This window comes from Nycticebus coucang, chromosome 18 (genome assembly GCF_027406575.1).
Source record: "Nycticebus coucang isolate mNycCou1 chromosome 18, mNycCou1.pri, whole genome shotgun sequence".
Classification (NCBI taxonomy): domain Eukaryota; kingdom Metazoa; phylum Chordata; class Mammalia; order Primates; family Lorisidae; genus Nycticebus; species Nycticebus coucang.
In genome coordinates, this window is record NC_069797.1 from 26,574,088 (window position 1) to 26,592,018 (window position 17,931).

At 42.1% G+C, this 17,931-nt stretch overlaps 2 protein-coding genes across 2 annotated transcripts; both read left to right on the forward strand.

The window, feature by feature from the left end:
- The first annotated feature begins 3,075 nt into the window (after positions 1-3,075).
- On the forward strand, positions 3,076-4,032 carry LOC128571050 (olfactory receptor 3A1). The gene has a single exon (XM_053570728.1). It carries the CDS (start codon positions 3,088-3,090, stop codon positions 4,030-4,032), a length of 945 nt encoding a protein of 314 aa, XP_053426703.1. The 5' UTR covers positions 3,076-3,087.
- A 7,166-nt stretch (positions 4,033-11,198) lies between these two features.
- LOC128571051 (olfactory receptor 3A1-like) lies at positions 11,199-12,158 on the forward strand. Its single transcript, XM_053570729.1, has one exon. The coding sequence runs from the start codon at positions 11,211-11,213 to the stop codon at positions 12,156-12,158; it is 948 nt and encodes a 315-aa protein (XP_053426704.1). The 5' UTR covers positions 11,199-11,210.
- Positions 12,159-17,931: the final 5,773 nt, after the last annotated feature.

The following is a 17,931-nucleotide window of genomic DNA, read 5'->3' on the forward strand; positions in this document are numbered from 1 at the left end:
GGCTGGGTCCGAACCCGCCACCCTCGGCATATGGGGCCGGCGCCCTACTCACTGAGCCACAGGCGCCGTCCCGTTGAACAGTTTGATAGGAATATTTCAGATTGTATATGAAACCAGCACATTATACCCCAGAAATGGCCCTTTGTCTCTGGTTTCAGTTGCAAAATCTTTTTTGATGATGCTTATATCAATTAAACGTATTAATTAGAGATCAATCCAGGAAGCAGAAACACAATGAGTAGTTGGAACAATTTATTATAGGAATTGGACTTTAAAGTACATTTGAAGTGAAAGGAGCTGGGAAAATAACAATCTGAAAAATAACAGAGAAAAGTCACTGACCAGCTCTGTCTGGCTTGGGTACAGAAGGGCAGGTAAGCTGTGAAGGTGGCTGATGTGGCAATTTGTAGGGTTATTGATTATGCCTGACTACCACCTCTGGGAGTTTACAGAAAGCTTCTGATCCCTGCTAGTCAGCAGTATGGCAGTCAGGAAGGAGAGGTCTAAACAAAGCAAGGAAAAGCAGTGATAGACGACCTCTGCAGAGCCCTTCTCTCTCTACACTTCTCTGCCTCCAAACTTCAGAACACAATAGTTTTATTTATTTCTTGTAACTAATCACACAAATTTCCCTTGTGGCCAACCCTCACCTGGAACTTTACAGGAAATGGGATTGGGGGAAATGTTGTTCCAGTGAATTATTGAATTTTAATGGCTCCATTACGTTTGGTGTTTTATTTGTATTGTCTATATTTTGAGTCATTCTCACATTAATAAAATCTTCCATTTCCCTCTAATAATGTTACAGTATAATTTTTATATTTAAATATTTGATTCATTTAGAATTTATTTTTGCAAAGTATATGAGGCATGAACATAACTTACTTTTTTCTAGATAGTTATAAAATTGACCCAATAGCATTTATTGAATTTGTTGAATAACATATTTTCCCATTCACATAAGCTTCTACTTATACCATGTCCTAAGTTCCCACATTAGTTTAGCTCAATTCCTGGACTTTTCATTTCTTCACATAGTCCTGGCTTGCTGTTATTGTCCCAGGACCAACCTGTTTGTAGTGCTGGGGCTTTATCTATATTGCTGGAAGACACAATCCATTTTCACTAATTTTTCCACCTGCCCTTCTTGATTGTTTTTCTATACCAGTGGTTCTCAATCTGTGGGTTGCGACCCCTTTGTAACAAAGAAAATACATCCTGCATATTAAATATTTACATTACAATTCATAACAGTAGCAAAATTATAGTTACGAAGTAGCAACAAAAATAATTTTATGGTTGGGGGTCACCACAACATGAGGAACTGTATTAAAGGGTCACGGCATTAGGAATGTTGAGAACCCTACTGTTCTATACATATCTTAGAACCAGTGTAATATTTATTTATAAAATATCCTATGGTCAGTTTTTGGGTTAGGAATTGCTATAATTTATTATGTAGTATCATAGGGATTATTATGATTATTATTTATTATGTAGTATCATAGGGATTATTTATTATGTAGTATCATAGGTATAAATAACATTCTAATGTTACAGAATATTTCAGTCCAAGAATATGACGTATTTTTCCATTTATTTAAATCATATTTTGTATCTTTCAACACGTATCAAGGTTTTCTTTATGAAGTGAAGTTTTTTCAGATAGGTTGAAATGTCTGGTCACAATTTTCATGTGTTCCATGGCAACATTCATCTGTGGAGTGAATTTTAAATTCCATTTATTTTTTTGATTTCTTTCACTTTTTCTCATAGAATCTTTGTATACATCCGGTGCTTGTTTGTTTTTCATCCCTTTTGTGGGCTTTTTTTTTTTTCTGTTTTTGAAATAGGGTCTTGCTCTGTTGCCCAGGCTATAGGGCAGTGACATTATTATTGCAGAACTCACTGCAATTTTAAACTCCTGGGCTCAAGCACTCTTTCTACCTTAGCCTCCTGCATGGTTGGGACTACACACACTTGCCACAGTGTCTGGCTGATTCTTCTATTTTTTTTTGTAGAAACAGAGATTTGTTATGTTGCTTAGAGTGGTGTCGAACTCCTGGGCTCTAGCAATCTTCCTACCTCGCCTCTCAAAGTGCTAGCATTATATAACAGTAGTGAGCCACCATATCAAGCCTGTTTGTGAGTGCTTGAATGAAATGAGTTTTTGCTGAACTAGGTATTTGCAAGATACCTGCATCAGAACAGGCTAAGTTAAGATCACGTTTCATGCTAGCAGGAATGTATCTTGTGATTCAGACTTGGAAGTAAATTATTTTAGGCATTACTTGGCTGTGGTCAATGTAGATAGGAAACTGTAGAACTGTTAGGATGTATTTTCCTCATTTCTCGCCTCCAGTCTTACGCCTTCATAGTCTGCAAGTATAACTTGCCTGTGTATGTGATTCTTCATTTAGGCTTTTCTCTGCTTCTTGTAAGCAAGTCAGGACCCCAGAAGATCACGGTGCCCTATTTTGCACTCCATTCCCATTAGGACAGACAAGGGCTTAGGTTTTGTTCTTCATTGGTAGCCCACTCTCTTTAGAGAGACTTGTACTTATCTTTGTCTTCCATAGCCATGACTTTCCTCTCTCTACTTCTCACCGCTCTTCTATTTGATCTCCACTGTCTTGAAAGCATCCAGTTTATGGATTGGAGTTTTGGATATTTACTTGACTCTGTATGTTTATCTTTTGCTTGTTTCACAAAGGGAAGAGTTCTGAGAAGAGAAAGTTCCAGATTTACTCTACCATGTTCAAACGAGAAGTACATTTTTTGCCTTTTTCCCCCGAGGGTTTTGTCCTTCATAATTGCTACCAATAGATTCTTTCAGCTAGCAGAGGGAGAGAGGTCCAGAGTGGCAATGCCATCTATCAGGGAATAAAGTAAAGGTATTGAGATAAATGTAGTGTGAGAGTTAACAAGTGTAAGGTGGTCTAAGGAATAGAAAAGTCCTTACTTAAAGAGAGGGAACTTAGCAGAGGGTAAGCATGTAGAACAAGGTCTATCTCTTCTTTTTGAATAAATAAATAAACTAAGAGGACTGATTTTTTTTCCTCCATGGATGTTTCTTTGCAGAAACTCATGCAGATAAAATCTGGGGTCAATGGAACAGCCATTACTGAATTCATCTTTCTGGGCTTGGTGGAGACACAGGAGCTGTGGCCAGTTGTCTTTGTGCTCTTCCTCTTTGCCTACCTGGTCACCGTCGGGGGCAACCTCAGCATCCTGGCTGCCATCCTGCAGGAGCCCAAACTCCACACTCCCATGTACTTCTTCCTGGGGAACCTATCGGTGCTAGATATGGGTTGCATCAGTGTCACTGTTCCCTCCATGTTGAGTCGACTGTTGTTCCAAATACCTGTGATCTCCTACAGCTCATGCCTCACACAGCTCTTCTTCTTCCATTTGTTTGTTGGGGTGGACTGCTTCCTGTTGACTGCCATGGCCTATGACCGATTCCTGGCCATCTGCCGGCCCCTCACCTATAGCACCCGTATGAGCCAGACAGTCCAAAGGATGTTGGTGGCTGCGTCCTGGGCTTGTGCCTTCACCAATGCCCTGACACACACTGTGGCCATATCCACACTCAACTTCTGTGGCCCTAATGTGATCAATCACTTCTACTGTGACCTCCCACAGCTCTTCCAGCTCTCCTGCTCCAGCACCCAACTCAATGAGCTCCTGCTCTTTGCTGTGGGTTTCATTATGGCGGGTAGCCCCATGGCTCTCATCGTCACCTCCTATGCCCATGTGGTAGGTGCAGTCCTGCGAATGCGCTCTGCTGAGGGCAGGAAGAAAGCCTTCTCCACATGTGGTTCCCACCTCACTGTAGTTGCCATATTCTATGGTTCAGGTATCTTTAACTACATGCGACTAGGTTCAGCCAAGCTTTCAGATAAAGATAAAGCTGTTGGGATCTTTAACACTGTCGTCAACCCCATGCTGAACCCAATCATCTACAGCCTCAGGAACCCTGATGTGCAGGGTGCCCTCTGGAAGATACTCAGGGGGATGTGGTCTATGTAGTAGGACATCTCAAGTCCTCTTCCCCGTGTGTTTGTGGACTAAAGGAAAATTCTTCTAGAGCCCAGGACTAGGACAAAATGGCCCCAAATTGGTTATAACCTAGGTTCTTAGAAACGCCCCACAAAACTCGCCCCACCTCAGGGTGTTCAGGTGTGGTTGGTCTTTACATAGAACAAAGGCCTAGAGATCAGGGCTATTTTACTTTTTCCTCTACCAAAACACCACACGAAAAGTAGCTCTGTCCTGTCACACAAAGCTCCCATAGGACATTGAGGGGACAGACAAGAGCTGTGTGGTCATGCATTCTCCAGTAATTTGGGAGAAACTTATAGCTCAATGCAGCTTATGAACCTGTTTTTGAGTGTTAAAACTCTAATCACGCATATATCTTAAGATGCAAAAAAAGATTTTTCTTTATCTATCCTTCCCTAAATGCTTCATGTATCTTAAGAAAATAAGAATTTATAATCTGGTCTGAGCACAGTGGCTCACACCTGCAATACCAGCAAAGTGCTGACGCTGGAGGATCTCTTGAGGCCAGGAGCTCAAGACCAGCCTGAGTAACATAGTGAGACCCTGTTTCTAACCAAAATATGAAAAATTAGCCTTGCATGGTGGCACACGTCTGTAGTCCTAGCTACTCAGGAGGCTGAGGCAAGAAGATTGGTTGAGAAGGAGTTAGAGGTTGAATGAACTATGAACATACCACTGACTTCCTTTATGCCTGGGCAACAAATCAAGATCCAATCTCCAAAAGCAAACAAACAAAAAAGGAATTTATAATCAAAACATTATTTGTGTATTTGAGAAATTTCCAGACTACTCAATATGAAAATTTCCTCTAAAATCTCATTTTTAGTCCCCAAACCTCCTAGCTGAGACAATCAATAACCACAAATGTGTGTCATAGGTGATGTCTCATCCTAAAAACCCCTTATTAGTAGGGGAGCATGGCGCTGACCAAGAACATTTTCTTATCTAGCAAGCTATGTGTCCAGCCCTCACAGTACCTCCCCCACCCTTACAATTAAGCCCTAGGCCTGATTCTCAGCACTGGTCATCTATGGCTGCAGAAGATCAATCTCTCATTAAATGTCACCATGGAATATTTCCAGCATTCACAACACACCCTGAGCTGATCACTCCTGGATAACACGGACCTATTTTTCAGTTTCTACAAGGCTTCCAAGGAACTTAACAAAAATCATACCTATTTTTTTTTGTAGAGACAGAGTTTCACTTTATTGCCCTGGGTAGAGTGCCGTGGCGTCACACAGCTCACAGCAACCTCCAACTCCTGGGCTTATGTGATTCTCTTGCCTCAGCCTCCCAAGCAGCTGGGACTACAGGCGCCCGCCACAACACCCGGCTATTTTTTTGTTGCAGTTTGGCCGGGGCTGGGTTTGAACCCGCCACCTTCGGCATATGGGGCTGGCGCCCTACTGACTGAGCCACAGGCGCCGCCCAAAAATCATACCTATTTTTAACATTGCACAATACTTATAGTTACTACAGTATAATAACATCAATGCAATACAGCTGACATTGAACCCTGCCTTTTCCTTTCCTCCTGTGCCTCATCCCAATCATTCACAAGCAAGTCTGAGCAAGTACAATGCTACCACTTGTAGGGGTTATCACCACCCCCACTTACCCCAGAGTGGTGAATGGTTCAGTTTCAGGATTCCTCCTGGAGGATATGCTTCCTGGAGCTGCCCCAGAATCAAATGTCTTAGTGGGTTCCCTCCAAAATAGAGTATTCGACAAGATGTGTGTGTGGTTTAACTGGGAAGTCTCATGGAGCAAGAGTGAGATTATTTATTGGAAGGTGGTCTGAGGGAGGAGGACTGATTTATGGACAAAGTGAGATAGAGAAGGAAGAATTGTCACTAACCAAGGGGGGCATTACCACAGTCTTTGCTATGGACAGCAGAGATTTGATTGTATAGGCCTTATAGAATGCCCCCTGCCCCTGGAACTGTATGAAGATGAGGGTGGCGTATCTATCCAATGTCTCTATTCCCCCTTGTCAAGCTGCCCTCTGCACTGCTTAGCTCCACATATGCTCAGACAGAGTAAGCTCCCCCAGTGTTCTCCCATCAGAGCATCCCAGGAAGAGGCTACACTTTCACTTGCAGGGACAGAAGACTGCAGAGAACCGTCCCACCAGCCATGGCGGAAATCAGAAGACAGACTAAGCAGATGTGAGTCAGATCATCTGATGTCTGCTACAACCTACTCCCTAGAATTGTTGTGAGGGTCTACAGGGTCTTCATACTAATAGAGTTCTTAGTGCATTGCCAGAACATAACAAACACTCATAAATGTTAGCAATGCATATGTAATTGAATTGTTGAAACTCTGCTGGCAGTTTAACGAATCTTACTTCAATTTAATGTTCACAGCAATGCTCTGTGATGGAGGATACATGCTCATTTCACAGATGAGGAAACTGAGGCCCAAGAGCAGCAGCTTGTAGAGTCAAACCATTAATAGCCAGAAGAGCAGGTCTGTCTGTAACACATTGCCTACAGCACTAGACTTCCCTGCTGGGAGAAGAAACAGCACTCTGTCTTGGTGGAGGGGAAGTTGCGTGAGCAATTATTGGTGGGAATGGGAGTTGGAGGAATACACCCCTCAATGTTCCCCATCCAGTTTATTAATCTGTGACCTCCAATAGGGCTCTCAACTTCTAAGGGCTGATTTTATTTTCATTTTCCACCTGTCTCTCTCTGTGGACTCTTCTCTCCTGGGAGGGCTAATTTCTGAATTTCCCAAAGGTTTACCCCCTGACAGAAAAGATATCAGCCTGTTCTCTCATTTCTAATACAGAGCTACTTACTTGCCTTCTGTGTGAATAACGGGGTCTGCACAGCTCCTCATTGTGTTTCCTGAACAACCGTCTCTGGATTCTAGGCCCCTTCCAGGGTGAGTATTCTCATGAGTCCCTCTGCTCTTACAAAACAGAGATGGGACTTCTGTCCCCAATAGCTTGATGAGCCTGACTTTATGCACAGTGCAGGGGATGCCCCTGAAATGGAAAACTATTTAGGGAGAGAGCTGGGACTATAAGCCAGAGGTCTTGGCTCCCTACTGCCACGTCCCCTCTTGGGTGAAGCCTGCTCTCTGGTACTGAGTGTGGGGAAACCCGGGGAGTCTAGCTCACTGCGCAGGCCCACTGCATCAACAGCCGAGGACCTTCACTCCACCAAGGCCTTGGTGAGTGCTTTCATCACTGAGAGCATAATGGGATGTGTTGGTGTCCCAGCATAGGGACCTGTCACAGCTTAGCAAGGAGAGCCTGGAGAGTGACAATGCAGAAGGACTTCTTAGTGGGCCTGGCACACAAAACAGAGACCTTGTCTGGGTTGATAAGTTAGCCTCACTCTGGAGACGTCCTCTTGTGCAATAGAGAGCCTGATGAAATGCACATTATCCACTTGATACTGTGGACCAGTCTGTAGTCAGTGCCTTGACTACAAGCCCAGGTGCAGTGGTCTTTGGGGGTGACATAATCTGGAAAGGCTGGTAGCCATTTATGTCCTATTTGGAGAAGAGCACCCTGCCAGACACTCTGGATGGGATTCTCAGGTGACCCGAGGCCGTCTTGCAATCCCAGGTTTTAAGTGAGCTGCATTTCTAGACTCTGAGAGTCATCAGCAGCTGTTTCCTGGCACCTCTGCCCTTGGCTATGATGTGTTTCTCTGTGAGGATTTCATTGTTTGAGGAGGTTCAGGTGTAAAGCCTGGCAGCCCATGGATTGGTCCATGACCCACTTGTCTATTAACACAAAGGAGTTCCTGCCACAACCCTGCACCAGGTGCTAAACCCTACAGCTCTCCTAAAGCTACTACTCCAGAAAATGTAGCCCTAATTTCACTGTGTTCTGAAAGTCTTCCATGACAACTCTAGCTCATACTGATGCTCTCTTCCTCTGAAATCATCCATGTATTTAAGAAATATTGGGTCACTATTAATACTATGTGTATAATATTATGATAACTATTGCTATTGAAAAAATGAATGAACATATATTCTGTCCTCAAGTCACAGTGAAGTAGGAGAGAACTGACTGAGCTAGAAGATAAACAGTCATAAGTCTTAGAAAATATTTTGTGGTGGTAGTAAAGGAGAGAGAGAGGTGGGAAATTTTCAAAGAACAATTGATTCAGAAGCCAATATTTGCAAGAAGTCTTGAAATACTGAGGAATCTGCAGTTGCAGGGAAACCACTGCAGGCAGCAGAAACTGCATAAGCAAGGAGGTGGAAAATCAGAGGGTAACAATCCAATGCTTGTGCTAAAATGTGGGGAAATGAGAGTAGTGAAATGTTTTTCAATGTGTCATTTGTAAAAAGCTGTTATCCAGCCATTGACCTGTCAATTTGCAAGGCATTTTTCAGTTACCAAGTTTATCAGTGATAATCAGGCCTGAGGATGATTTCTGCCCTCCCCCAAAACATGTGCTCATAAAATTCTAAGGACATCTTGGAGATCCCCACATCCAAGTTCTCATCCATGCAGTATCCCCTCTACTGTTTCCCTGAGGCCTGAACACACAAAACAGAGACCTTGTCTGGGTTGATGAGTTAGCCTCACTCTGGAGACGTCCTCTTGTGCAATAGAGGGCCTGACGAAATGTATATTATACACTTGATACTGTGGGCCAGTCTGTAGTCAGTGCCTTGACTACAAGCCCAGGTGCAGGGGTCTTTGGGGGTGACATAATCTGGAAAGGCTGGTGGCCATTTATGTCCTGTTTGGAGAAGAGCAGAGAAGAGAGGGGCAGGAAGCCTTATCACACCCCCAGAGTGCAAATCTGTCAGAGTTTCCCTTTCTTGGATGGACATTAGCACCACCTGAGAAGCTTTAATGACCCATCCATGCCCAGGTGCCACCAATTAAATTAGTATTCTTGGTTGAAAATGTGGGAAGCAGTGTTTTCTTCTTTAGGTTTCCCAGATGGTTGATAATCAAGGGACCTGAGCGTCTATTCTAACAGAGGTCAGGAATTGTGGCTGAAAATTTGGACCACCATGCCTTTGGAAGATACCTCAAATTCCTGTACCTTTTCAGACTCATCTTTTAAGCCATCTCTTCTCCCTTCAAGATTATTAGCGAAAAGTAAGTGAGAAAGGACGTTGTCTTAATTTGAAGGAGTGGAAAGAAAGAGCTGGTGGTTGGAAGTATCTGTCAGAGAAATCTGAGGCAGCAGAGATTGATGTCTGAGTCTCATCTCATTGGCTTGGGGGTAAAGTCTGAACATCATGCTGGCTTAAAGTTCCTACATAATTCTAATGTGCAGCCAGTGCTGAGGCTCACTGCATGATTCCTGGCTGTCTCTGAGCACCTTGGCCTTGAATTCTCTCCAGTTGATGGTGACAATGCCATCTTCTTGCTTTTATAGTCTCACCTAAACACTGCACAGTCTACTTGCCTGTATGAGGCTTCTCATTCAGATCCAAACTGAGCCCAGAGAAGACTCTGCCACCAAACTGTGTACTCAATTCACATTTTTTTGAGTGACTATATCCCCAGGCAGTCCTATCAGTTGTACTGCTATAGCATCTCTGATTTCTGGGATCTCCTTAACCACTCCTGCCCCTGAATTTCACAGCCCACCACTCAGGTGTCATCTTTACTTCTGTTAGAGCAGACTCCAGACACTTCCCAGTTCTGATTCCCAGCTGTTCTGTGCAAGTGATGACATTACTGTTAATAAAAGTGCAGCCCTGCTTATTCTATAGGCAATAGAGGCATTGATTTTTTTGATCCAGAGCTTGACATAAAATCTGAAAGTCTTAATGCAGTCTTGGTTTTCAAGTATAGAAAATGCTACAAAAGCTATGTTAACTAATGTGATGAAAATGTGTCAAACAATCTATGAACCAAGTGTATGGTGCTCCACGATCATACTAATGTACACAGCTATGGTTTAATAAAAATAAATAAATAAAAAAAAAAGAATTTACCTTCATTTTTTGAGAACAACCTTACAACGGTTGGTCCATGTGCCATGTCCAAGCCAAGGACACGTGGTAATCCAGTCAGTGACTGTGGAATGCACAATTTTAACTCGACCTGTCAGCAACCAACCCACAGGCTCTGCTTACAACTTTGGTTTTAGAGAACAGGAGCTGACAACATACAGAGAAGATATAATTTTAAATTAAGATGTTATTTAAAGTCCAATATAAGAGCTTAAGTAACAATAATAATCTATCCACTTACTGAACAAGGGATTTTAATGTACACTTCAGATTATGGTCCCTCACTTTAGAGAATGTACCCAGCTGTTCTTCCTGACACCCTCAATCATGGGTGTCTTCTCTGATTCTTGCCATGACTTCTCTTGATTTCACTTATTGCTAGAATGCTTTAAACCTGGGTTATGTTTGTAAATGCTTTTTAGTTTCTTAGGATTTCTATTTTGAAATCTGCTCACTGGTTTTGGCTCATCCCTCAGAGAACAATGGGGAAATCCGATCTCAGTCTTGTTATATTAAAAAAGGAAGACTTTTTGGTCATTTAAAAAATTTTTTTATTATGTATATTTAAGGTATAGATTATGACGTAATGAGAGAAATAAATACAGTAAAATGGTTACTATAGTGAAACAAATCAACATATCCATCATCTCACATAGTTACCCAGTGTCAAGAGCAGGTATATTCTATACATTCAGCAAAATCCTGAATACAAGGATTGACAATTATGCTCATGAACTCATTCTAGAAAAAGTACTAAGCACCCTCCTTGGTCACCTTTGAGATACTCTCCTGGGAAAGCTATGCACTGATGCCAGGGTCTAGTCCATCTTCAAAAGCACTTTTTCTAGGATGAGTTCATGAACTCAATTGGCAGACCATGTATTTTTTATTACCAGAGTCCTCATGTTGTACATTAGATCTTGAATCTTAATTTATTTTCCAAAGTATTGCAACCCATTCAGGTAGAGAAGAAGGGAGGGAAAATGTGGTGGTGGCATTGGGCAGGGTAAAAGCACTGATGTGGTGGAGGTTAGTGAGTGAGGTATGGCCAAGATCCTGGGGAAATATGCACCTAGATACTGGGAACTCACCATGGGGCTTTGTGCAAAAATGACTTAATATGTTTGTGTTGAGTAAATGAGTGAGTGGACTGATATCTCCCCTGTTGGGACATTTCCTTATAGGAATTGATGGAGGCAGAAGCTGGGACCAACAAAACCGCAGTCGCTGAGTTCATCCTGCTGGGCTTGGTGGAGACACCGGAGCTGTGGCCAGTTGTCTTTGTGCTCTTCCTCTTTGCCTACCTGGTCGCCATCGGGGGCAACCTCAGCATCCTGGCCGCCATCCTGCAGGAGCCCAAACTCCATACCCCCATGTACTTCTTCCTGGGGAACCTATCGGTGCTAGATATGGGTTGCATCAGTGTCACTGTTCCCTCCATGTTGAGTCGACTGTTGTTCCAAATACCTGTGATCTCCTACAGCTCATGCCTCACACAGCTCTTCTTCTTCCATTTTTTTGTTGGGGTGGACTGCTTCCTGTTGACTGCCATGGCCTATGACCGATTCCTGGCCATCTGCCGGCCCCTCAGCTATAGCACCCGTATGAGCCAGACAGTCCAAAGGATGTTGGTGGCTGCGTCCTGGGCTTGTGCCTTCACCAATGCCCTGACACACACTGTGGCCATATCCACACTCAACTTCTGTGGCCCTAATGTGATCAATCACTTCTACTGTGACCTCCCACAGCTCTTCCAGCTCTCCTGCTCCAGCACCCAACTCAATGAGCTCCTGCTCTTTGCTGTGGGTTTCATTATGGCGGGTAGCCCCATGGCTCTCATCGTCACCTCCTATGCCCATGTGGTAGGTGCAGTCCTGCGAATGCGCTCTGCTGAGGGCAGGAAGAAAGCCTTCTCCACATGTGGTTCCCACCTCACTGTAGTTGCCATATTCTATGGTTCAGGTATCTTTAACTACATGCGACTAGGTTCAGCTAAGCTTTCAGATAAAGATAAAGCTGTTGGGATCTTTAACACTGTCATCAACCCCATGCTGAACCCAATCATCTACAGCCTCAGGAACCCCGATGTGCAGGGTGCCCTCTGGAGGACGTTCAGAGGGGTGCAATCCCTGCACTAGGAGGTCTCAAGTCCCCTTCCCTGTATCTTTGTGGACTAAAGGAAAATTCTTCTAGGGCCTGGGACTAAGACAAAATGGCCCAGAACTATTTCTGTCTCCTCATGTGTGAGATAACTTTTTGTAGAGGATAGTTCATGGTTCTCAAAGAAGCCCCAGCTTAGTTATAGGCAATGGATGTATATGTTCTGCCAGGGCAGCTCCTTTGAGAACACACAGCTTCAGTCACCCTGTCCTTCTTTTCTGGGCATAAGTGAAACCTTGGATGGTATGAGTGCTGAGAGGTTCGTGTTTCAGAGGGAACAACTCTTTGGCTGGCTACAGCCTGGGTTCTCAGAAGTTCCCTAGAAACCTTCCCCCACCCCAGGATGTTCATGTGTGGTTGGTCTTTATAGAAAATATAGGCCTAGCAATCAGGGCTATTTTATTTTTTTCATAAGTACTCTGTAACACACACACACATCTTTCCTGTCACACAAAGCTCTCATAGGATATAGGGGGAACAGACAAGCTGTGTGGTCATGAATTCTCTAGTAATTCTGGAGAACATGATACCTGGATGCAGCCCATGAACCTGTTTTTACATGTTAAAACTCCAATCATACATATATATCTTGTGAGGCAAAAATGAATTTTCCTTAGTTATCCTTCCCTGTATGATTCACATCTTTTAAAAAGATAAGAATTTATAATCTAGTCTGGGCACAGTGGCTCCCACCTGTAATCATAGCACTTTTGGAGGCTGAGGCTGGAGGATTGCTGGAGGCCAAAGGTTTGAGACCAGTCTGAACAACATAGTGAGATCCCATTTCTGCAGAAAATAGAAAAATTAGCCAAGCATGGTGGTGCTTGCATGGAGTCCCAGCTACTTGGGAGGCTGAGGCAGAGGGATCACTTCAGCCTGAGCCCAGGAGTTTGAGGTTGTTGTGAGCTATGATCATGCCACATTGCCTTCTTGCCCAGGCAACAAAGCAAGATCCTGTCTCCAAAAGCAAACAAAGCAATTTATAATGTAGACATTATTTATGTGTTTCAGAAATTTCCAGACTACTCAATATGAAATTCCCCCTAAATTCTCACTCTTAGTCCCCAAACCTCCTAGCTGAGATGATCAATAACTGCTATGCATGCCATAGGTGATATTTCACTTAAATACCCATCATTTGTATGGGATCTTGGTGCTGACCTTGAACATTATCTCAGCAAGCATTACCTGCTTGCTGTTTATCAGATTTCAGTCCAGTCAGCAATTTAGCTATATTTTCCTTCCAGCTTCTCTTTTAGGACTAATTGGCCATATGTTGGCAGCTCCTCTGTGCCACCAATGTTTCCTGATTCATTTCCCTAAAATCGTTTTTGACCAGCTCCTATGAATTGGCTTCTATATAATATTTTTTAGGGAGAAGGGAATGGAAGGATAGGGTAAAGTAGAGATGAAGAGGAGTGTTGCAAAAGAGGGAAGCAACACAGGGTTGTCAGTGGAGAGTTAGCGGAAAAATTAAGATGAAAGCCTGGGAAAGGGGAAAAGGTAGATTGCAAGCAGAGGGAGTTGAGAGGGAAAGATGGAGGTGTTAGAGAGGACCAGATTCGGTACAGAGATAGTGTGGGAGATGAGAAAGCATGGATCAGACCCCCTGAGACTCTTAAAATACCAAAGGAAGAAAGTGGGGGGATAAAATTAGTGGATTATAGATTCCTATTCTGTGTTGTCCGGCAGTAACCGGTTCTGGTAACCCTGACACCTTCATGGTAGTCTGTCCTCTCCACCAAGAATGAACTAATATGTTAAGGTTTTCTACAGGTGTTAAACACTGCACAGGGTACTTGTTTTTAGTTTCTCTAAGCAGAGGTGCTCCTAGAATCTCAGGAAGAAGGTTCATCAGATGGCAAATATAGAGAAGGGAGGGATCAGTACTTCATTCAGCTGTGTGCATCCTAAACTGTCATCAAAGGTTGTGATTAAGTGTCCAATGTACTCCAATGTTCATGGCCTTTTCTCTATCAACAGACAGAATAAAATGGCTTTCTCCTAATTCCTTTTCAGTCACAAGAAAAGAGACACAAAGAGTGAGCTTCCTCTAAGGTTAAGAAAACTTCTGGGGAAGACCCGTGATGTGGTTCTCACCTTGTCACTTCTCTCATCCACAATGTCTTGACCTTGAGGAAGTTCATTACCTTCTCTGGGCCTACACTTGGCAGAAGGCACAAGGTAATGATTAAGGTTCTCCCACCACTCATGTTCTCTGATTCTGTTAGTGTGATGAATAGAAGGTCTGTCTCTGTCTATCCTGAGTTACTACATCTTTGGCCATCGCTCCTGCCTACCAGCAGTTAGCACTGCGGCACAACCGAGCTTACTGTTCTTTCCTCTCAAGCCTCCAGAGATGATTTTGGCTTGGCACCATCACGGGGGTGGAATGGAGAAACTGAATTCAGCATCATAGAGAATGACCAGGGACACTGATTCCCAGATCTCTGTTCACCCTCCAGCAACACAGGGTTTCTCGAAAAATGTTGGTGATTCCTTTCCTTTTGGAGTTTGTGTTCTTCTTTGTAAATTCCAAACTAGAAATCCCTTCCTTACTTAAACATTCCATCACACATGTAACATACCATGTCATGAAAATCCAGACAATACAGAACATCATTATCACCATTCCCACGCTAATCTCATAATTTAAAAGCAACTATTCTTAATAACTTGGTGTTCAGCTTCCCAGACAAGTGAACACACACACACACGTTTAATGGGGTTTTGGGGTCACCAGATGAGGGGGTTTTGGTGCGAGGAATGAAGAGGCTTGATATAAAGTCCATGTCGGGGGAATGAGGAACTCTGGGAGGAGCCCAAATAAACCTCGGGTCCATATTTATTATCATAAGAGGTGAGGAAGTAGACAAAACTGCTTGCCCAACCTTAGCAATGATTAGGAAGGACATGGAGAAGATCATATAGAATGTTTCCACCTTTGTTTTTGCAAAATCACAGACCTTGAGCACGACCTTTGGAATCTGGAGAACCTTTACCGTCACCATTAGGCCTGGCACCTCACATATCCATTCTCTCTTGGAGGCCAGTTTTCTGATCTCCTGCACACACGCAACTCACACACTGTTCTCCTGAATCTCTAGGTCTCTCAAGCAGGAAGTGAGTTTAAGCTAAAGATCAGGACTCAGTTTTCCCTACACACATTCAAAACTTACTTTTTCTTCTGTAAAGAAGGATAATTACGTAGTATAATTCTTACATGTCACCCTACAAGTATGTCTTATCCATTTTAAAGGTTGCATAATATTCCATTCTATGTATAAATCATAATATATTTAACCAAATCCATATTGATGTGATTTATTTCCTAGTTTTCCAACTTCTAAAAATACTGAGATTAATATTTATATATCTTTCCATACATCTGAAATTAATTCCACTGGCTAAGCTTATGAAAGTAATTTGTGCATGTGTTTGTACATGTGGGTATGTGCATGTGCACTGAAGGGATTGTGAATGCAAAGTTAAAATTTTGTTAAGTATTCTGCATTTCTAGTTGCCAAAAAATGTGCATCACTCTATATCCTGATTGGCTGTGTATGAGAATGATTGTTATTTCATATCTTGGACTTCGTTGGGTGTTCATATATCTTTTACCTTTGAAAGTGATGTAAAATATTGAATTATTATTTAATTTGAATTTCCTTATTTATGATTGACTAGGTTTTTACATACAGTTATGAATCACTTAACGATGGGGATTCTCAGAAATGTTTTGTGAGGTGATCGTGTTGTACAAACTTCACAGAGTGTACTTGCACAAGCTGGAGATTAAAGCCCATCACACACCAAACCTACGTAGAATGGCCTGTTTCTCTGACCACTGCTATGTATGTAGTCTGTCATTGGTGGAATGTTATTGGGTGACATGTGACCATATTTGGTATTTGTATTTCTTATTTGAAAATTGTCTATTGATAATTTTTTTTGCCCCATTTGGTGGTAGTTCATCATTTATTAATGACTGGTAGAAACACTTCATGTTTTTAGAGAGTAAAACTTTTGGCATATATGTTGCAAACATATTTCCCAATTTCTCATTTGTCTTTCAGTTTGTGTAGGGTAGCGGTTCTCAACCTGTGGGTCACAACCACAGAAACTATATTAAAGGGCCATGGCATTAGGAAGGTTGAGAACCACTGGTGTAGGGTGTCTGCTGCCCAAATTATGGTTTACATTTTGATGAACTTTATCTTCTTTATTTTAACTCATGCTTAGAAAAAAATACTTTTTCCTCTTACATGTCTGATGTTTTTTCTAGTATTTTTACATGTAAGTCAAACATGTAAAGTATTTAGAGCTTATATTTGTATATGTTGTAATTTTCTCCTGTGTCCCAATACAGTAAAATGAAAGCTAGATTACCTCTATAGTATATGTGATATTATATATAATAGCATAACATAAGCTCAGTGAAAGAAAAAAATTTGAGTTGTCACCCAAGAGGAAAGTTTTCAGTTCAAGCGTAGCTGAGAGAATTTCCTGCTAAAATGTAGGAAACAACACTCAAGAAGTCACCAAATCTAGACTCTCCAGAACTTAATATTCATAATGTCTAGGATATAATCTTAAATTATCCAATACCGTATAAGAAGAATCAAGGAAATGCAACACTTTTTCTGGAGAAAAGAAAATCTATCAAGCCCAACTCTTAAATGAACTGGATGTTGAAACAAACAGGCAAAAATTTAAAGTGGCTCTTATAACTATTCTAATTAAGTACAAATCCAAAGAAAGAGAAGCGATGTTTTCAATGAATGAAAATCTTAGCAGATAAATTGACATGAAATAGAAATTCTAAAAATGAAAAATACAGCATATAAAATTAAAAATTCACTGTGTATATTTAGCAGCCAAAAGGACACCCCAGAGTAAAGAGTCAGTAAACTTGAGAGTCAAGAAAAATTATTAAAAAAAAAGAAAAATTATTAATGTGAACAGAGAGAAATATGAACAAAAAGAAAAAGGGTCTCAGAAAATGTTAGATAAAATTTTACAAGTCCATTATATTGGGAAGTAGGAAACCAGAAGAGGAGAGAGAAAATGGGGCAGAAAAAATATTTGAAGCAATGACTAAACTTCCCAAATTTGGTAAAACATAATTTGCAGGATGAAAAGCTAAACAAACACCAGACAGAATAAACACCAAGAAGCATACACCAAGCCATAACATTGAAATCCAAAGAGAAAGACAAAATGTGAAATCATTCAGAAACAAAGGCAAATTACATACCAGGAAACAATTATCTGACTAACAGCTGACTTCCCATGAGAGATTATGGGCTCAGGGAAGGGGGGAAGAACATTGTTCATATGCTAAAAATACTGCCAAATAGCATTCTACATCTAATGAAAACATCCTTTAGGGCGGCGCCTGCGGCTCAGTCGGTAGGGCGCCGGCCCCATATACCGAGGGTGGCGGGTTCAAACCCAGCCCTGGCCAAACTGCAACCAAAAAATAGCCAGGCATTGTGGCGGGCGCCTGTAGTCCCAGCTGCTCGGGAGGCTGAGGCAAGAGAATCGCTTAAGCCCAGGAGTTGGAGGTTGCTGTGAGCTGTGTGAGGCCACGGCACTTTACAGAGGGCCATAAAGTGAGACTCTGTCTCTACAAGAAAAAAAAAAAAAAAAGAAAACATCCTTTAAGGTTAGAGACAAAATTTCCAGTTAAAGCATTTCCAGCTAAAGGAACGCTAAGAGAATTAGTCATATGTCACCAAGAAGGTTGTA

Excerpts from the sequence above, each read along its gene's own strand:
- LOC128571050 (XM_053570728.1), top strand. The coding sequence starts at position 3,088 with ATGCAGATAAAATCTGGGGTCAATGGAACAGCCATTACTGAATTCATC.
- LOC128571051 (XM_053570729.1), top strand. The coding sequence starts at position 11,211 with ATGGAGGCAGAAGCTGGGACCAACAAAACCGCAGTCGCTGAGTTCATC.